This window comes from Gouania willdenowi, chromosome 20 (genome assembly GCF_900634775.1).
Source record: "Gouania willdenowi chromosome 20, fGouWil2.1, whole genome shotgun sequence".
Classification (NCBI taxonomy): domain Eukaryota; kingdom Metazoa; phylum Chordata; class Actinopteri; order Blenniiformes; family Gobiesocidae; genus Gouania; species Gouania willdenowi.
Window position 1 is genome coordinate 10872071 of NC_041063.1, and position 15737 is coordinate 10887807.

The following is a 15737-nucleotide window of genomic DNA, read 5'->3' on the forward strand; positions in this document are numbered from 1 at the left end:
TCTGCTGACAGACACACGTCATCTCATCTGCTGCTGTTATTATTCTGTTTTCTCTGAAGTCCAGATTTGATTTCTTTATTTTTCAATTGTCTGTGAACTGTTTCCTCTTTCTTAGGCTCTGAGACTCTGTTGCATATAGTTACATACACATAACCTGTTACAGCTTGTACCTCCTGGCCTCTCAGCCTGCCCGTCCTCCCTCTCATCTGTTGTATGTTTTAGGACATCCTCAGGTCTCAGAGTGAGGTATCAGGAAAACCTCTGTCAGATGAAAATACCTCAAATGAAACGGCGTCAGTTGTCAAACCAAACGCCATCAAATGGCACGGCCTCCGGCTTCAAAATAAAAGTCGTTTTATTGTGTACGAATCGGAAGTATTGGATTTTTGTTGCTACTTTTTAAGAACTTTGTGCAAATAAGTAATTCGACAAACTTTATTTCTGTTTGGCATCTTTTATGTTGCGGCTCATTAAGCCTTTGGATATACATCCTAGAGGGGGCCGCAACAAACCCTTAAAGTCACGGTACAGTTGCTAGGCTGCTCAGTGATAGTACATCACCAATCCCATTTTGTTCAGGTCAGAGCCCAGCACAAGAAAATAATTGTTGAACTCCTAACAGTGCCATCTGCGAGTAAGTTGTAGGTTTTTGGAACAAGCAGGCCTGCAAAAAAACTAAATAAATCTGGTTGTTTTTTGCAGTACTTGTGAGTATTACTTGTGACTAATTAGAATAAACTACACTGAGTAATAGTAGAATTCTTGTCATCTGTCCTTGAGCTGTTAAAAAGCATAGAACAATCCCAAAATAAAAAGTAAATGAGGCTCTGTCATTCAACAATTTCAAGCTTTAACCAAGGTTTAAGCAAAAGAGCAACAGCGCCTTCACAGTAGCTTAAATTTTCTGATTAAGAAATCAGACAACTACATATTTTATAACATAACATTACAATTAAAAAATAATAAACTCAGCATCTCAGCATAGTGCGAATAAAACATTGAATATGCCTGTGGCACACAAAAAAGCCTACTCAAAAGGTAAACAAATGTAAACAAAGAGGGGGCGGGCTGAAAAGTAAAAAAAAACTGTGGTGGGAAAAAAACCAAAAATAATAATAATTCTTTTTTTTTTAACTCGAATTTGCATCGATTAAATCGATTTTTTGCCCAGCCCTACATTACACAGGTTGATCGCCTCCATGCCACGCCATATTGATACAGTAATTCATGCAAAAGGAGGCCTAACCAAGTATTGAGTGCATAGAAATTAGCATATTTCTCAGAAGCCTGACATTTTTCTTTTTATTGATTGAAGTAATATTCTAATTTTCTGAGACACATATTTTGTGGGTTTTCATTATCTGTACGCCATAATCATCAACATTTCAAAAAAAAAGGCTTGACATTTTTCACTCTGTGTCATGAGTCTATATCATATTTAAGTTTCACTTTCTGAAATAAGTGCCATCTTTTCATGATTTTACCTGTACCTGTAGAGATACAGAAGATGGAGGATTTTAAATACTTAGGGTCAACAGTCCTAAAACAATAGAGAGTGTGGGGGGGCGGGGGAAGGTCAAGAATCATGTGCAAGCAGGTGTGAACGGGTAGAGAAAAGTGTCAGGTGTGATGAAAGAGTATAATCAAGAATGAAAGGGAAGGTTCACAGTAGCGAGCGCAGCCATGTTTTATGGCTTTGAGACAGTGGAACTGAGGAAAAGACAGAGTTCGAGGTAGCAGAGATGAAAATACTGAGTTTCTCTTTGTTCGTGACGAGGATATTGATACGATCAGGAATGAGAACATTTGGAGATAAAGTCAGAGATGCCAGACTGAGACGGTTTGAACATGTAAAGAGGAAATCACGAAGTCCGTTGGTGTGAAAGAAGCAGATGCAGAGGATAGGGTTACGAGCTGTGTTTCCATTACCCTTGGAAATGTGCAAAATCTAAATAGCGCAATAAAACTGGTCTGAATTATGAAAAAACACTCAAATATTGCAAAAAAATTTTTACACTTTCATGAGGAGGAATTTTTAGACGTTTCGATATTGAAATATGTCGCATTAAACAGCAGCGTCCATTTTCCGACAGCAAAGTCCCACGGGATGACATTTCACGGGAGTAACGAGGCGCCTACCCAAGACAACCTTCAATGGAAACGCGTTCAAAGCACAATTATACTTAGTCAACATTTAGATAAGCTTCGTTTAATTCAGATTATTATGTATTATGGGTTAAGTGTTAATAATACCAAACAAGAGGCAGAAACCCCTATTAGCTCTCGAACTTACTAGAGGTGGGCTAATATCAATAGGTCAAATATTTCACATTTTTAATCTACAAATAAATACGTGCATATAAAAAAAAAAAAAGGAAACAATATTTATAAAACTGGGAAATTTTAATTTACAGCCAGTTATGTTCAATTAAATCAAGATCATTTACAAATCTATAAATCACCTGCACTTCCATTTAAAGGATTAAAGAAAAAGTAGGTTTAAAGAATGCGTTTTTGCCTCCACACTGATACCAAAGGGGGAGTGGCTACACTGATGGTCACCAGAGGAGGAACGTGTGGAGTGTGAACTGACAGCCTGAAGCTCTGACTGCAGCACTCACACAGATTTGGAGAAAGCTGTGTGATGGCTCTGGTGTAGCAAGAACCTTCTAGCAAAAAAGCACGGTGGCTGTGACACACAGACACAGTGGGTGTGTGTGTGTGTGTGTGTGTGTGTGTGTGAGAAAGAAAGAATGAGATTTCCACAGTAAGCAATCATTCACCTTAATGTGGATCAAGAAAAAATCAATAATTACTGTCATTTTCATCTTGAGTTTGAAATACAATTAGAGGAGAAAAGGATGTGTGAGCCTTCTGCATCTTTAAAAGTGCCATGAACAATTTATTTTGTAGGTGCTGCTGGAAAAAGCCCTGTAAAGTAAAAAGTCTACTTCAGGGGTTCTCAACTGGTTTCACCCGGGGACCCACATTTTGCTACGGTCATTAAATCGTTTTTTAATATAATTCAGTCAACCAAACCAAGTTTTTCAAAAATAGCTGTTGAAAACATCCATGTATAATTTTTTTTAAACATAACTCTATATATTTTCCTGTGCAACATGCATTTCACAGCATGCCTATCAAAATAAAAGTTAACTTAAAAGACATTAAGTATTTCTTTTTGACTAGCAGTCCGCGACCCATCCAGTACAGGTCCGCGACTCACTTTTGGGTCCCGACCCACCAGTTGAGAATCGCTGGTCTACTTTATCTGGCGACGGCATCAACAATAAATTGGTTGATATATTATTGCAAGAAGTGTAAAGAGTACTGATATATTCTTTACTCAAATTGAAGTACTGTTACTTGATTTAAATTGTACTCCAGTACAAGTGCAAGTAAGTCATACAGAAAATACTCAAGTACAAATAAAAAGTAGCTCTATTAAATGGTACTCAAAGTAATAATTACTAGTTACTTTCACCCCCCATGTTTATTGTTGGTAATAAATCGTGCCACGGTGTCCTTGCATACAGTAAACATCTCATGTATAAACTGAAAAAGGAAGAGACCAAATCTTGCACAATTTGTTGTACAATTATCTTTAAAAAATAAAATAAAACAATAAATTAAATTCAAAATAATCTAAGTATAGCTAAAATTATTAACTCTAAAACTGAGAAACCAACCGGCATTTAATGCTGCTTTAGCGCGGTACAATACATTTAATCTGGTTCGTCGTCTGTGATGCGTTTGGTCCGTTGATCATTTAAAAAAATAAATAAATTATCATCTATTCAGTACTACACTGGGTGTAGAAATGTAACAAATTACTTTACTTTTTAAGTACAAGTAAAACTACTGATTTAGAAATATACTCAAACAAGTACAAGTACCCATTAAAGCAACCAAATTACAGTAACGTGAGTACTTGTAATCCGTTACTTTCACCTCTTCATCCTCCTCTCATATGGGCCAAATTATCGTTATTGATACTTCCATTTTTATTTTTATTTTTTCAATGGACTGCAGGTATTACCTCGTAAACTTATTTTTGTATAAGCTAACATATACTGTAGCATGTAGCTACAATGTTACATTAACAGCGAATGCACAGAGCTCTGTATTTTTAAAGCGGGAACTTAAAGATGTGCAACAACAGAAAAGCTAAAGTTAACATTAAACCGTGCAGGGTCAAAGTCACAGCCTGTGAATACAAAGCTAAAATTACCTGGGGATTTTAAAAAGGGCTCTCATAGGATGGAGTTCAGAAAGGGGCGGGTCTCCATCTCCCAGCTCTATAGCGGTGATTCCAAGAGACCAGACGTCACAACGAGCATCATAGGTTGAGTCGAGCTGCTGCTCACACGCTATCACCTTTAAAGGGCAGACATGATGACACAGCAGTGTTTTAACACAATGATCTATTGTTTTTTCTGTTCTTGACAAAAACCTACAACATCCTAGTAATAGAGGTCATGACATTTCAAGCAAAAATACAAGTTGAGGCTTTAGCTGATCATAGCAATGTAGTACACATCAACACACACGTGTACAAAAATATAGAGTGTGTCGTTGTCTTTCAGAGGTCAACATGGTACCCTCATTGGGAATCACTCCCATTGTTCCCAATTAGGAAGCATGGGAGTGGGAGGTACTTTCATCAGCACACACACAAAAGCCACAAGAGTAAATTGTTATGGCTGGGGTCTGAAAGGACAAAATGGGAGCTTATATATATATTTATATACATTAATATCTAAATTAGGGTCCAATTTTTTGGTATTTTTTTAGATTTTCTAGGTTAAAAACCTGCATTTAGTTCCATATCTTGCCAAATGACTTGGGTCTAAATTGTATGCAAATTATTTAATATTTAGAGGTTGCACAAGAAACTTGAAAATTGCTCCATATCATAACATATTGAAACAAATTTAAAAAAAAAAAGGCATATTGGAAAATATGTGGTTTTGTTCGGCAAAAACAAACTAAAACTTTATTGAAAATCCAGCTACGGGGCTTTGTTGACGTCACAAAAATGTCCCTTTCCCTCCAAAATGTCATCCAAATTAATCTTCTGGTTGCCAAAACCTAATGCAGGGTTCTAAAGCATTAAATAGTTTTAAACAGCACCTTTTAAAATCACAATGACATAATATCTCACAAACACACAATGCAAGAGATGACACGTCCTCTAACCACATTCAGAAAACAAAAATGTGTGACGCAGTGAAAAGGTCAGTATGAGTGTTCAAACGTTCATGCTTCAAAGGAAAAAAAAAAACAGAAATCAGAGTATGTAAATATGTCAAGATGAAAAGTGTTACAAGAAAAACCTTAAACTTGTGAGTTATCAAAACATAGTTTTAAATGTGCAGAAAACCTGAAACTTACCCATTAACTTAACTCTCACGTAAGCAGGCGCTTCACCAATATGTTGGACAGTTTCTGGATGTACCACGTGCAGATATATACAAAATATTAATGATTATGATAAAACTCTTAACAGTAAAAAATCCTTCTCCAAAAAAATCATATCCCTGACCATCGTAAACGTTCCAGCCAGATGCTTTCACAGCCTGAGTCCGTCCAAGATTTAGCCTTTCTTAGAACTTTGTTGATGGACTTCAAAACCAAATGAGATTAAAATCTGAAGGAGCACGTCATGCAGGGTGGGAAGCTCAATTTGCACAAAATGTAAAAGTTATGTAAAAATGAGCTCTTTGAATGTTCTATGTATACATCATTAAGTAAAATCAAAACCTGCCCAGAAAACGTTGTAAAGTAAATACTGTAGTTGCTGCTACTATTTCAGTATTCAACTGAGTTGGAAAAGATGACAAAATAAAAGCATATACAGTATTGTGACATGAAATTAAATTACTGTTAATTCCTAAAACCAAATACAAACATGCAAATCAGACATGCACTATCACGACTCAATTTAATCTAATGTTTAAGCTTTATGTATAAAATATGACCATGTTTAAACTAGCATTTACATTTAAGAATATTCTGTTGTGTAATTACTACAGCTTTAAAGTAGATAAACTAATGTGCTGGTAGATAATGGATACTTTATATTGTAATCATTTCTCTACAGTTGATGCACTGAGCCATAATTCTACAGGACATGAATGATAAAGGCTGCCGTCCAATTTTTTAAGCACATTGTACTTGACAGTGTTATAACTTTGAAGATTATGAACCGTGGCTTGTGATGTGATGCTCCAGGCTAATGTAGTGGAACGTCACATTACAGACAGCGAGGTTGGTTTTGGTACCTCAGGAGCCATCCAAAATGGAGTTCCCACTGAGGTGTTTCTCCTCAGACGAGTGTTTGTCAGTTGGGCTGAAACACCTGGAAGACAAAATACAAAGTGTTAGTTATTTTGGTAGAAAACTATTCTAATGGAGACGAGATAAAAACATACTGTAACTGTAAGTTTCAGGACAGATTTGCACTTTTAAAGTGTAAGTACACCCCCAGGTTTTTGCTGACCTGCTACTAGGGTGGAAATTTAAAAAATGCCTTGATTATGGGCGTTGCACTTGGAGCAGTTAAAGCTGCAGTATGTAATTTTTAGTCAACATTGAACATATTGTAATCCAAAGTGTTCTGAGTGACAGTGAATCTCTTCTCCTGGCTCTGTAAATGAGTTTTAGAAATACATGAGCGTCACACAATTTATTTAAGTCAGAATTCTGTTTTGTCCAAATAACCAAATAAATAAATAAAAATGACTTATATCCTCATTATTTCTCACTCATGGTGCATATTACAGAGACAGCTTCTGATCTGATCTAGCTCATTCAACATATAACCCAAACCTTTTACATTTTTAATGAATTTTGGTCTTTATATATTTATATAATTTTGGTGTTTATATCTCGTCTTCCCTCATTTTCCCTTGTTTCCATTTAGTATTTATTTAATGTTAGAAGTAGGGATAAACCGATATGGATTTTTTTTTAGGGCAGATGCCGATACAAATTTTTTCCCATCAGCCTTAGCCGATGACCGATACAGACTGCCAATTTTCTTGAGCCAATATTTGGAGCCGATACTACTTTTTCTCCTTCAATTTACATCATAAAAATTACACAATGATGATAGCAAATGGTACTAGTCTCAATTTTTTTTAAAAAAGGAACATTTATTGAAATTAACAAAGGTGAGGTAGAACGACAACAAGTAAAAAATATTTAATAAATACTAAAAACAGGTGATGTAGAACAAGGAAAATATTTCTGCCCAATGTAAATAATGCAGATCGGTGAATGCTGCGGCTCGTATCGGCCGATGCCGATACATGTAAAAAAAAACGCAAAAATCGGACGATAATATCGGCTGGCCGATGTATCAGCCTATCACTAGTTAGGAGTATATTACTATTATTGTTATTCAGTATATTATACCTCATCTTCCTGATAATATGTACAAATCAACAAATCTTTCAACATTAATATTAGGAAAAAAAACAGCTAAATGTCTAATGGATCTGTTTTAATGTGCTGTAAAAAGCATAACAGATGACATGCTGACCAACTATTGTGACTTGGGTCCTGTCCAGACAAATCATTGTTATGTCTTGCTGTGATGTATCCTAGGGCTGGCTGCGCTGAGGCAGCCAGCCAAGAGAAAAGCAAAGCATGGAAACAAAAGCAGCTCGTCGCAAACAATAGGTGCAACATGGCATGAGATACTGCCGCACAACAGTCTTTCATTTATACAGCTCGTGGTTTAAAGAATCTGTTGAGCGCTTAGATTTTGTACAATTTACCCCTGGTTTTCAATCAAATTCATTGAGAATAAAATCTCATTGGTTGAATCCCTTGTACACATAGGGTGCTATGTGTATGCTACTTATTAGAGGTACTGAACCCTGCAATTTTTATTAGTGCATTCACTGAACCCTTCGTAATTGGATAAATAAAATGTGATTTCTTCAAAACATTGGTAAATATTTTATTCTGACACACACACGTCAGCCTTGTCCAATTTTTTGCCTCGTTCAAAACGCTTTTAATTTTTTATAAATTACCATTTGAAATATTTAACGTAACATTGTTGTCTTAATTTATCTTGTAATAAACTAGTTTATCAAGGAAATTCATTTTTGTGCAACACATTGTGTTTGTCTTGTCTTGCCTGCAGAACCCCTGGGGTTCAATCCAACCCAGGTTAAAAACCACTGATCTAAAATGGATTATAAGCATTTGCAGGAGTGCTTGAACGCATTGAACTGTATACAAAGGTTACAATTACATCCTGCAAATCTATGAAACAGTACCATTACTCCAACCTAAGTGGGAGAAGAGAGCAATTTCACATCAATGCAATCTGATATGGACTTCTTTGGTAAATCCAAACCATTACAAATGCCCATAGGCTATGACATATACAAGTTTTGGTTTATCATTTTTTCACTGCACAGAAACACAAAGAGTCCCCTATTAAAAGTCTCACAGCCTCTCTCTTTCCATTAAATTAGCCCGGAGCGGGGCCTGGTGGGCCACACTCAATAATCATCACAGAGATAACGCTGTCAATTAGAATATTCATGAGGGACACATGAGCGAACTGCTCCCCTCATTCTCCTGTCGCTCCTTATGGGTCCGTATCTTAGCGGTTTTGTTTCTCCACTGGTGATGAGTCACTACGGGGGTTTTATCTCTTCAGCTGCTTAGTGTAGCATGCGGCCCTTCATATAAAAACCATTATGTTCAGCGTGATGCAGAATCTGCAAAGGCAGCATGGGTGGAAAGCTTTAAAAAAAATCATAGTATTTCACATATGCCAGGCTTTTTATTTATCTATTGAATAGCTCTCTCTCTCTTTCTTTCATTGTAATGCCAATTGGGTTAGGGGTTATGGTAGGGGACTGAAATGCAAGGTACGGGCATTTCAGTGGATTACCTTCTATTGTGTTTAAAATGTATTTTATTGTGTGTGTATGTTTTCATTTAATGTTTAAAAAGATTACAGGTAACTTAGTCTGAGTTTCATAAAAGTGATATAACATGATGCTCCATGAAAGGGGATGCCAATCAAAGTGGCCACCGGAAAAGCTGTTGAACATGATTAAAACCAGCCTTAAAAAATCACAAGAGAAACACAAGACATAAAACCAACTAATAAAATAATACAAAAATTAATTACTTTTTTAGGTATCGACCGAATTTCTTCACTACAGTAATCCCTCACTATATCGTAGCTCACCTTTCGTGGCCTCTGTGCAATTTTGCATGCATATTTTTTACAGCGTTTGAACGTGCATTGGCCAATTCTGCGTTCACCCACCAGCGACACATTCAACTCGGTGAGTTTCACTGCCTGCTGAAGCGAGGAGCTGCACTCCTTTTTCTCCTCTCACAAACATAAACCACCAGTGAAAAAAGCTAGTGTGATTAGCGGCTAATGCTATCCTAGCTCAGTGCTACAGAGAGAACTTTTACCTGCTACTACCACCTCCTCGCTGATTCTCCTCCACACCAAATCCATCCTAGTCCGGTCCTGGTTATAAAGGCCGTGTCATACAGCTCCAGGTGGTCACACACAGCTTCTACTCCATGGTTGAATGGGTGAACAGACCAGTGTCTGTGTTGACGTCATCATCAACAAAGACTGAATGCGTTCGGCATCAATGTCTGATCACTAGCAGTGTGACTCTGAAGTGCTGTATGTTTGAAAATAGGTTTATGTTTTAAAATCTATGAAGGTTTAAACTTTGAGTGTGTGGTGAGGGGTTTTACAGCCTTAAAACATGTATAATAATTGTAAAAAATAAAGCTGACTACTTTGCGGATTTCTATTATGGGTTATTTTTAGAATGTAACCCCCGCGATAAACGAGGAACTACTGTACTACCTGGTACCGATTCACAAAAAATCAAACAGTACCCTGTTTTGGTACCTAAACGCATTCTTGTGACTGTGAGGAAGTTGAAGAGAAGGCAATTTCCCATTCAGTATCTGAACACAACATTGCACCCATGTGATGGCAGTAGCTAAAGTATGGCTCTGCTTTTTAAAATGCACTGCAGACCGAGCACCTTCCAAACCCCCGCTCCACGCAGAAACATGACAGGTTTAAATGTGAGCTTCACTTCGGAACAGCGTGCTGTACCGACTAGAAGAGAATTGAAGAACGAGCTGCAAACACACGCTTCTGCGTCCAATAAACCGCTGAAATGGACAGAAATGTCCGGTGTTACAGTAATCTCTACTTTGGTCATCCTCTAGGCTTCCTGCCTGGTATTTCCAATCTCAGCATCCTTGTATCTTTATAATCACTATTCCTTCTGTGTACATGTCCAAACCATCTCAGTCTGGCCTCTCTGACTTCTCCAAAACATCTAACATGTGCCGTCCCTCTGATGGACTCGCACCAGATCCTATCTATCCTCATCACTCCTAAAGAGAACCTCAACATCTTAATCTCTTCTACCTCCAGAACTGTCTCTGCTCTTTTCCTCAGTGCCACTGTCTCTAAATCATCCAACCTCTGGTTTCCCCCAAGGCTTTATCAGCAGACTGTTTCATCTATTGCTTTTTTATGCTGCCATTGGGATCACCTTTCAAAAAATATTATATTTCCTTTCACGTTTGTGTCAAAAATGTTCAGAATTACATTCCATTGATTCTGTAAGGACATTGCTTGACTGCCTAAATGATGTTAAGTCCTAGATGGCAGCAAACGTTTTGCACTTAGATTAAAAAATGATTGGTTGCCTTTGGCACTGAGTCAATGTGACTGAATCTGCATTCACAGCAGATGTGCTAAACATCACCTTCCCAATGTGTTTTGTATGTACACACAACTTTGCATTGATACAAGATCCTCCATCAGTTGTTCTGATGTGGTTGCACCTTGACGTAAGTTTGTCCTATATTGGCTAAGTAGGAACATTAATCATTTGATTAATGATTTATTGCAGAGTGACACCAAGTGGAATAAATATATATCTTATAGCAAAGCCCCAATCATGTCTTTTCAAAGCCTGCTGTGAAGAGAAAGGTTGGTGACGAGCACAGACACTTTCAGAAAAAGTGAGAGACGGAATATTTTATCTTGAGCACCGGGGCACCCCGGCATATCCTATATCAACAGAGGCAGTTGCAGTGCAAAAGGAATACAACCTGAAATGTCATTACTCAACTAGACATGCTGAAGAGGATACAAAATACCAGGGACATGAGAGAGCCAACCGTGTTGCCAAATCTTAAAATATGAAAAACCAAAGAGAATGCAGCAGGCAAAGCTAGCTACGTGGTTAGTGAAGTGTGTTTGTAAAGTGCATATTAAAGACTGTAACTACAATCTGTCCTGAAAAGAAGGGTCGGTTTAGCATTTTTGATTCGCTGTGATGGAGTGCATTTCTGACCCGTCAAGAAACATTTATGATCAACTGCATGAGAAAGCCAAATCATTCCACGCATACTGACATTTTTGAAGTGATGGGCGAGTTGCTCACTGTAATTCTAATTTGTTCAAAGAAAACTGAAAGAGGAGGGTGTGGAGGAGGCCATTACTCTGCACTACATTATCTATCAGCAGGTCCTTTGCAGCAAATGCCTGATATTTGACAATTTAATGTCTGTTGTTGTTGTTGTTGTTGTTGTTGTTAAATGCTTCACACAACACATCAGATCCAAGGGTTAAAAGCACTGTTCAGCAGTTCTGTGCTATTTTAGAGGAAATAGAGACAGAATATGAGGTTGTGCTCTACTTCACAGAGGTACGTTAGCTCAGCAGGGGAAACGTCTTGAAAAGATTTTTTTTGTGAAAGTGAAAGTGAAAGTGAAAGCCTTGGCTGCTCCTGTGCTAAGTCATCCCAAATGGCTCATGAAGTTAACTTTTGTTGTTGACATCATGCATGAGCTGAACAAGCACTGAACAAGAAGTACAATGCCAGGGGGAGCTCGTCAGTTCTACCTATGGCAACGTGAGAGCATTCTCCACAAAACTTGTGTTATGGAAAGCCCATTGCCATTTCCCAGCATGCAAGGCACCTTACACTGGTAAGAAGTACTGCATGTTGATGCCATTGTGAAGCTACAGAAGGAATTTGATCATAGATTTGCAGACTTCAAGATGCACAGAGCTACTCTTCCAACTGTGAACCCCTTCACCTTCAATGTGCAAGATGCCCTTTCCTGTGCTTCAATTGAAGCTCATTGACCTCTAGTGCAGCTCTGACCACAAAGCCAAATTAAGGAAGGTATAAGGAAGAGCAGACAAGCTTGGGTAGGTTTTGAGAGAATTGCCTCCAGCTTCCCTCAGCTCAAGCAAACCATGTGCCTTAGGGAACAAATATCTGTGAGAAAAGCTCTTCAATAAGTCAGAGTAAAGGTCCAGACTTAAAGATCATCTTCAAGCCCCGTTGAGGGTTTCAAATGCTTCCTCCCTCAAGCCAAATGTGCCTCAGCTTGCGGAAGAGATGCCAGGCTACCGCCAGCAAGGAGTAGGCCACTGTTCATGTTCTTCAATGTTCCATTTATGTTCAGGACAATCCATGTTCAGAAGAACTGTTTATGTTTAGAAGAACCCATTTAAGTTAAAGAACTGTTAATGAGGTTTGAGAAGATTGTCTTTCTTGGTGGAATCCCTGATGCGACCCAATAACATATTAGCTGATTCTCTTCATTTTCCGAATTTCCAACATGCCCACACACACACACACACACACACACACACACACACACACACACACACACACACACACACACACACACACACACACACACACACACACACACACTGCCTTCTTTTATAAAAGCTCTGCACTTTGCTTCATGATTAGGAGGAGGCTTTTAAGAGAAGCCCATAATTAGCAGACTAAATGGAAACCTACACAGGAGTCGAGAAGGGATTTTATTTGTAATGAAAACAGTGCAGGTTTTTTTAAGTGCCTGCAGAAAGCATGATTGATTAATGTCCTGCAAATAGTCAGAGTGGGTACAAACATCATGATGAGGTGCAATGACACGCTCAAAGTGCTTCATTTGGTTGAGAAAAGCTAAAAGGAAAGGAGTGAAAACACATACTGAGATGTACCAATTCTACATGAGTGGATGTATTGTGAGCTCCAAAAGACAGTTCAAAGTGATGCAATATTTTACATAAGGACCAAAAACGACTCCTTTTCTTTTTTAAAGATCACGATTAAAAATGAATAGGCATTTAAAACAACAACAAATAAAGTATTTTTAAGAATTGGTATACCAAAATCCACAAGCTTGATTCCTCCTTGTGTTGTCAACAAGATGTTGTTGCCTTTTACATCCCGGTGGATAGTTTTGTGGATGTGCAGGTGTTGCAGCCCCTGGGAAAAAAAAAAAAAAAAAAAAAGGTTAACAGCTATTTCCAAAAACCACCTGCCTCTACAATTACCCCTGTTTATACTCTTTTCACTGAGGCACTTCATTCAAAGGATAGTGGGTCATTCAGTTCTGCCCACCCATCCCCCTTTGTGCATTTACTCACCATGAGGGCCTCGTGCAAGATGTAGGCAATAATGGCCTCATCCATCCGATCACCTCTCTTCAGCATGCCTTTGGCCAGATCTGTCACAGAACCACCATTGCACAGCTGTAAAAGAATAGAGAACAATAGGCAAATAACTTTGCATGGTTCAGCATTTTCAGTACAGCAAAAGCAATACCTCCAAAAATGGGACGTTTCAGTTGCGTGCGAGATGTTCCCTTGAAAAATAACCATAAATAAAGCCTTTTCGATCAGATTTCACTGTGGGGGGAAAAAATGAATGCTGGAGGTAATTCTGTCAATCTTGAGAGGCTTATCTTAACATAGCAGCAGAGTGGGAGGTGAATATAGAGCTTGTGAGGGGATGCACATTCTCTGAGCACAGCTTAATCCATGCTGTGATGACTAAGCTACTATACAGTTGTACAGATTGTTCTCAAATAAGTCAACCCATTTCTAAACATGCACAATTTTAACCAAAAATTATCCAGCATGAATCAGAAAATATCTGTTACCGAAACAGTGTTCACAGATAAAAACAAGCATTAAATCTCCTTTTGTATTAGCTTTTTAATTTAGTGTTTATAAGCGTTCTTGTGGTACAATGCATCTCAATACGGATGACATCGTCAGTAGCACCAATCCCTCTTAGAAAATTACAGAAAATTACCGTGTAGGTTGCCTAGGCAACAATAATAGCCCATAATTAAGGGCTTTCTTTGAGAGAAGCCGAAGGTATAAGGAAAATAAAAGCTCTGTGATGTCTATCTAGTGCTGAAGGGCTGAAAGGGAACGGAAATGAAAGGTTTCTGCATAAGAAGGATGTTTGTAAAAAAAAAAAAAAAAAAAAAAAAAAATCTTTGTATGCTTTGAGATATCAATATGTACAATCCTCTTCCATCTCAGAGTTAAATGTCTTTCCATTTCAACACCCAGCTGCATCCAACCACACTACACATATTTCGTGTTACATTAAATGGGCTCCTATATAATTATATTGATTTGTCATAGTGTTTGTTCTGAAAGTCTGATTATCCGATATGTGTGCAGTATTGTGTGGTTGCTATGGATAGAAATCAGCCTCCAGCAGTGATTACACTGCAGAGCTTTTGGTGCACGCGTATCTGATAATTTAATTAATGAATATCATCTATTTTGCTCCAAAGAAAACCCAAACACTGTGAGATTTGCAACATGATATCAGTGTAGTGTTTGTTTTTACAAGAAAATTAGAACTAACAAAACATGTAAGCACGCAAGGTGACAGAATTCTCAAATTTCAAGTCTAAGTGTTGAAACCACTGAAACACAGTGTAACAAGTAAACTTTAATTTTCTATTAAACCAGGAGTGTCAAACTCAAGGCCTGTGGGCCAAATCTTGCCCACAAGAGTATCCAGTTGGACCAATTAAAATGTTTTGTTCAAACTAAATTAAAATGACAGGGAAAACATAAATTACTAAATCATTCATATCCAGATACCCCAGTCTTTCCAGAATTCTGGTTTTAAACTTCACTAAAAAAGTTTCTATGTTAAAGCTGCAGCATGTAGAATCATGAGACTTGTATAGAAACAACCAAGCTCACCCTCCCCTCCCTGTTTTGACACCTATCGTCCCTTACCGGTGGAATTTTCCTAACACTTGCAAATGTCATTGAAAAAGATAAAGCCTTAACCATTAAAGGGGACATATCATGCTAAATCCACTTTTTTAGCCCTTAAATGCATTTTGATGTACATTTAGATTGTTTAGAAGCACAGAAAAGTTCAAATTAATCTCTTCAGGTGCTCCGTTGATATCTTTATATTCTGTTTTGGTCATATTTTTCAATCTGTTTCAATTTTTCGATACTCTATTACGTTTTTTGAACAATAACGTCAGCGGAACTGCCAAATTAGGACATCGACTCCAGGCCCAACACTTCGAGCAATCCGCCATTTTTATTTCTCGCTTTTATTTTGTAGTCCAAGCTCCAGGATGCAGAAGTTACGAGAGGAGAAATCAAAATGTTTGGTTGTTGGATGTAGTAACCCACACGCTTCATTACCCCGTCTCCCAGCATCAGAACCTTTTCAAAGTACCTGGTTGAGTTTTATTTTTCACGGAAATGTACCCACATCTGTGGGTAAGGTCATTTTTGTGTGCGCGCAGCACTTCAAGGATGACTGCTTCAGCAACCTCCACCAGTATAAAGAAGGATTTGATTGAGGGTTCAATTCCTTCTTTGGAGACGACGAACAGAGCAC

General features: G+C 37.9%; 1 protein-coding gene across 10 annotated transcripts in view; it reads right to left on the reverse strand.

Annotated features, from left to right (window-relative positions):
* The window catches only part of myo3a (myosin IIIA), a 79245-nt gene that overhangs the window by 35813 nt on the left and 27695 nt on the right, over positions 1 to 15737 (reverse strand). For 8 of the 10 annotated variants that reach the window (XR_003672523.1, XM_028434496.1, XM_028434497.1 and 5 more), the window contains 4 exons: positions 13490 to 13594; positions 13229 to 13328; positions 6285 to 6361; positions 4232 to 4377 (listed from right to left, as the gene is read on the reverse strand). Coding sequence is in view for 9 of the 10 variants with exons in the window: in XM_028434496.1 (XP_028290297.1) it covers positions 4232 to 4377; positions 6285 to 6361; positions 13229 to 13328; positions 13490 to 13594 (428 nt within the window). In the remaining variant the exon portion in view is untranslated. Of the gene's footprint in view, positions 1 to 4231; positions 4378 to 5394; positions 5449 to 5545; positions 5627 to 6284; positions 6362 to 9459; positions 9510 to 13228; positions 13329 to 13489; positions 13595 to 15737 lie in introns of those variants that run through there. The other 2 variants (XM_028434498.1, XM_028434499.1) reach the window with 2 other exon arrangements.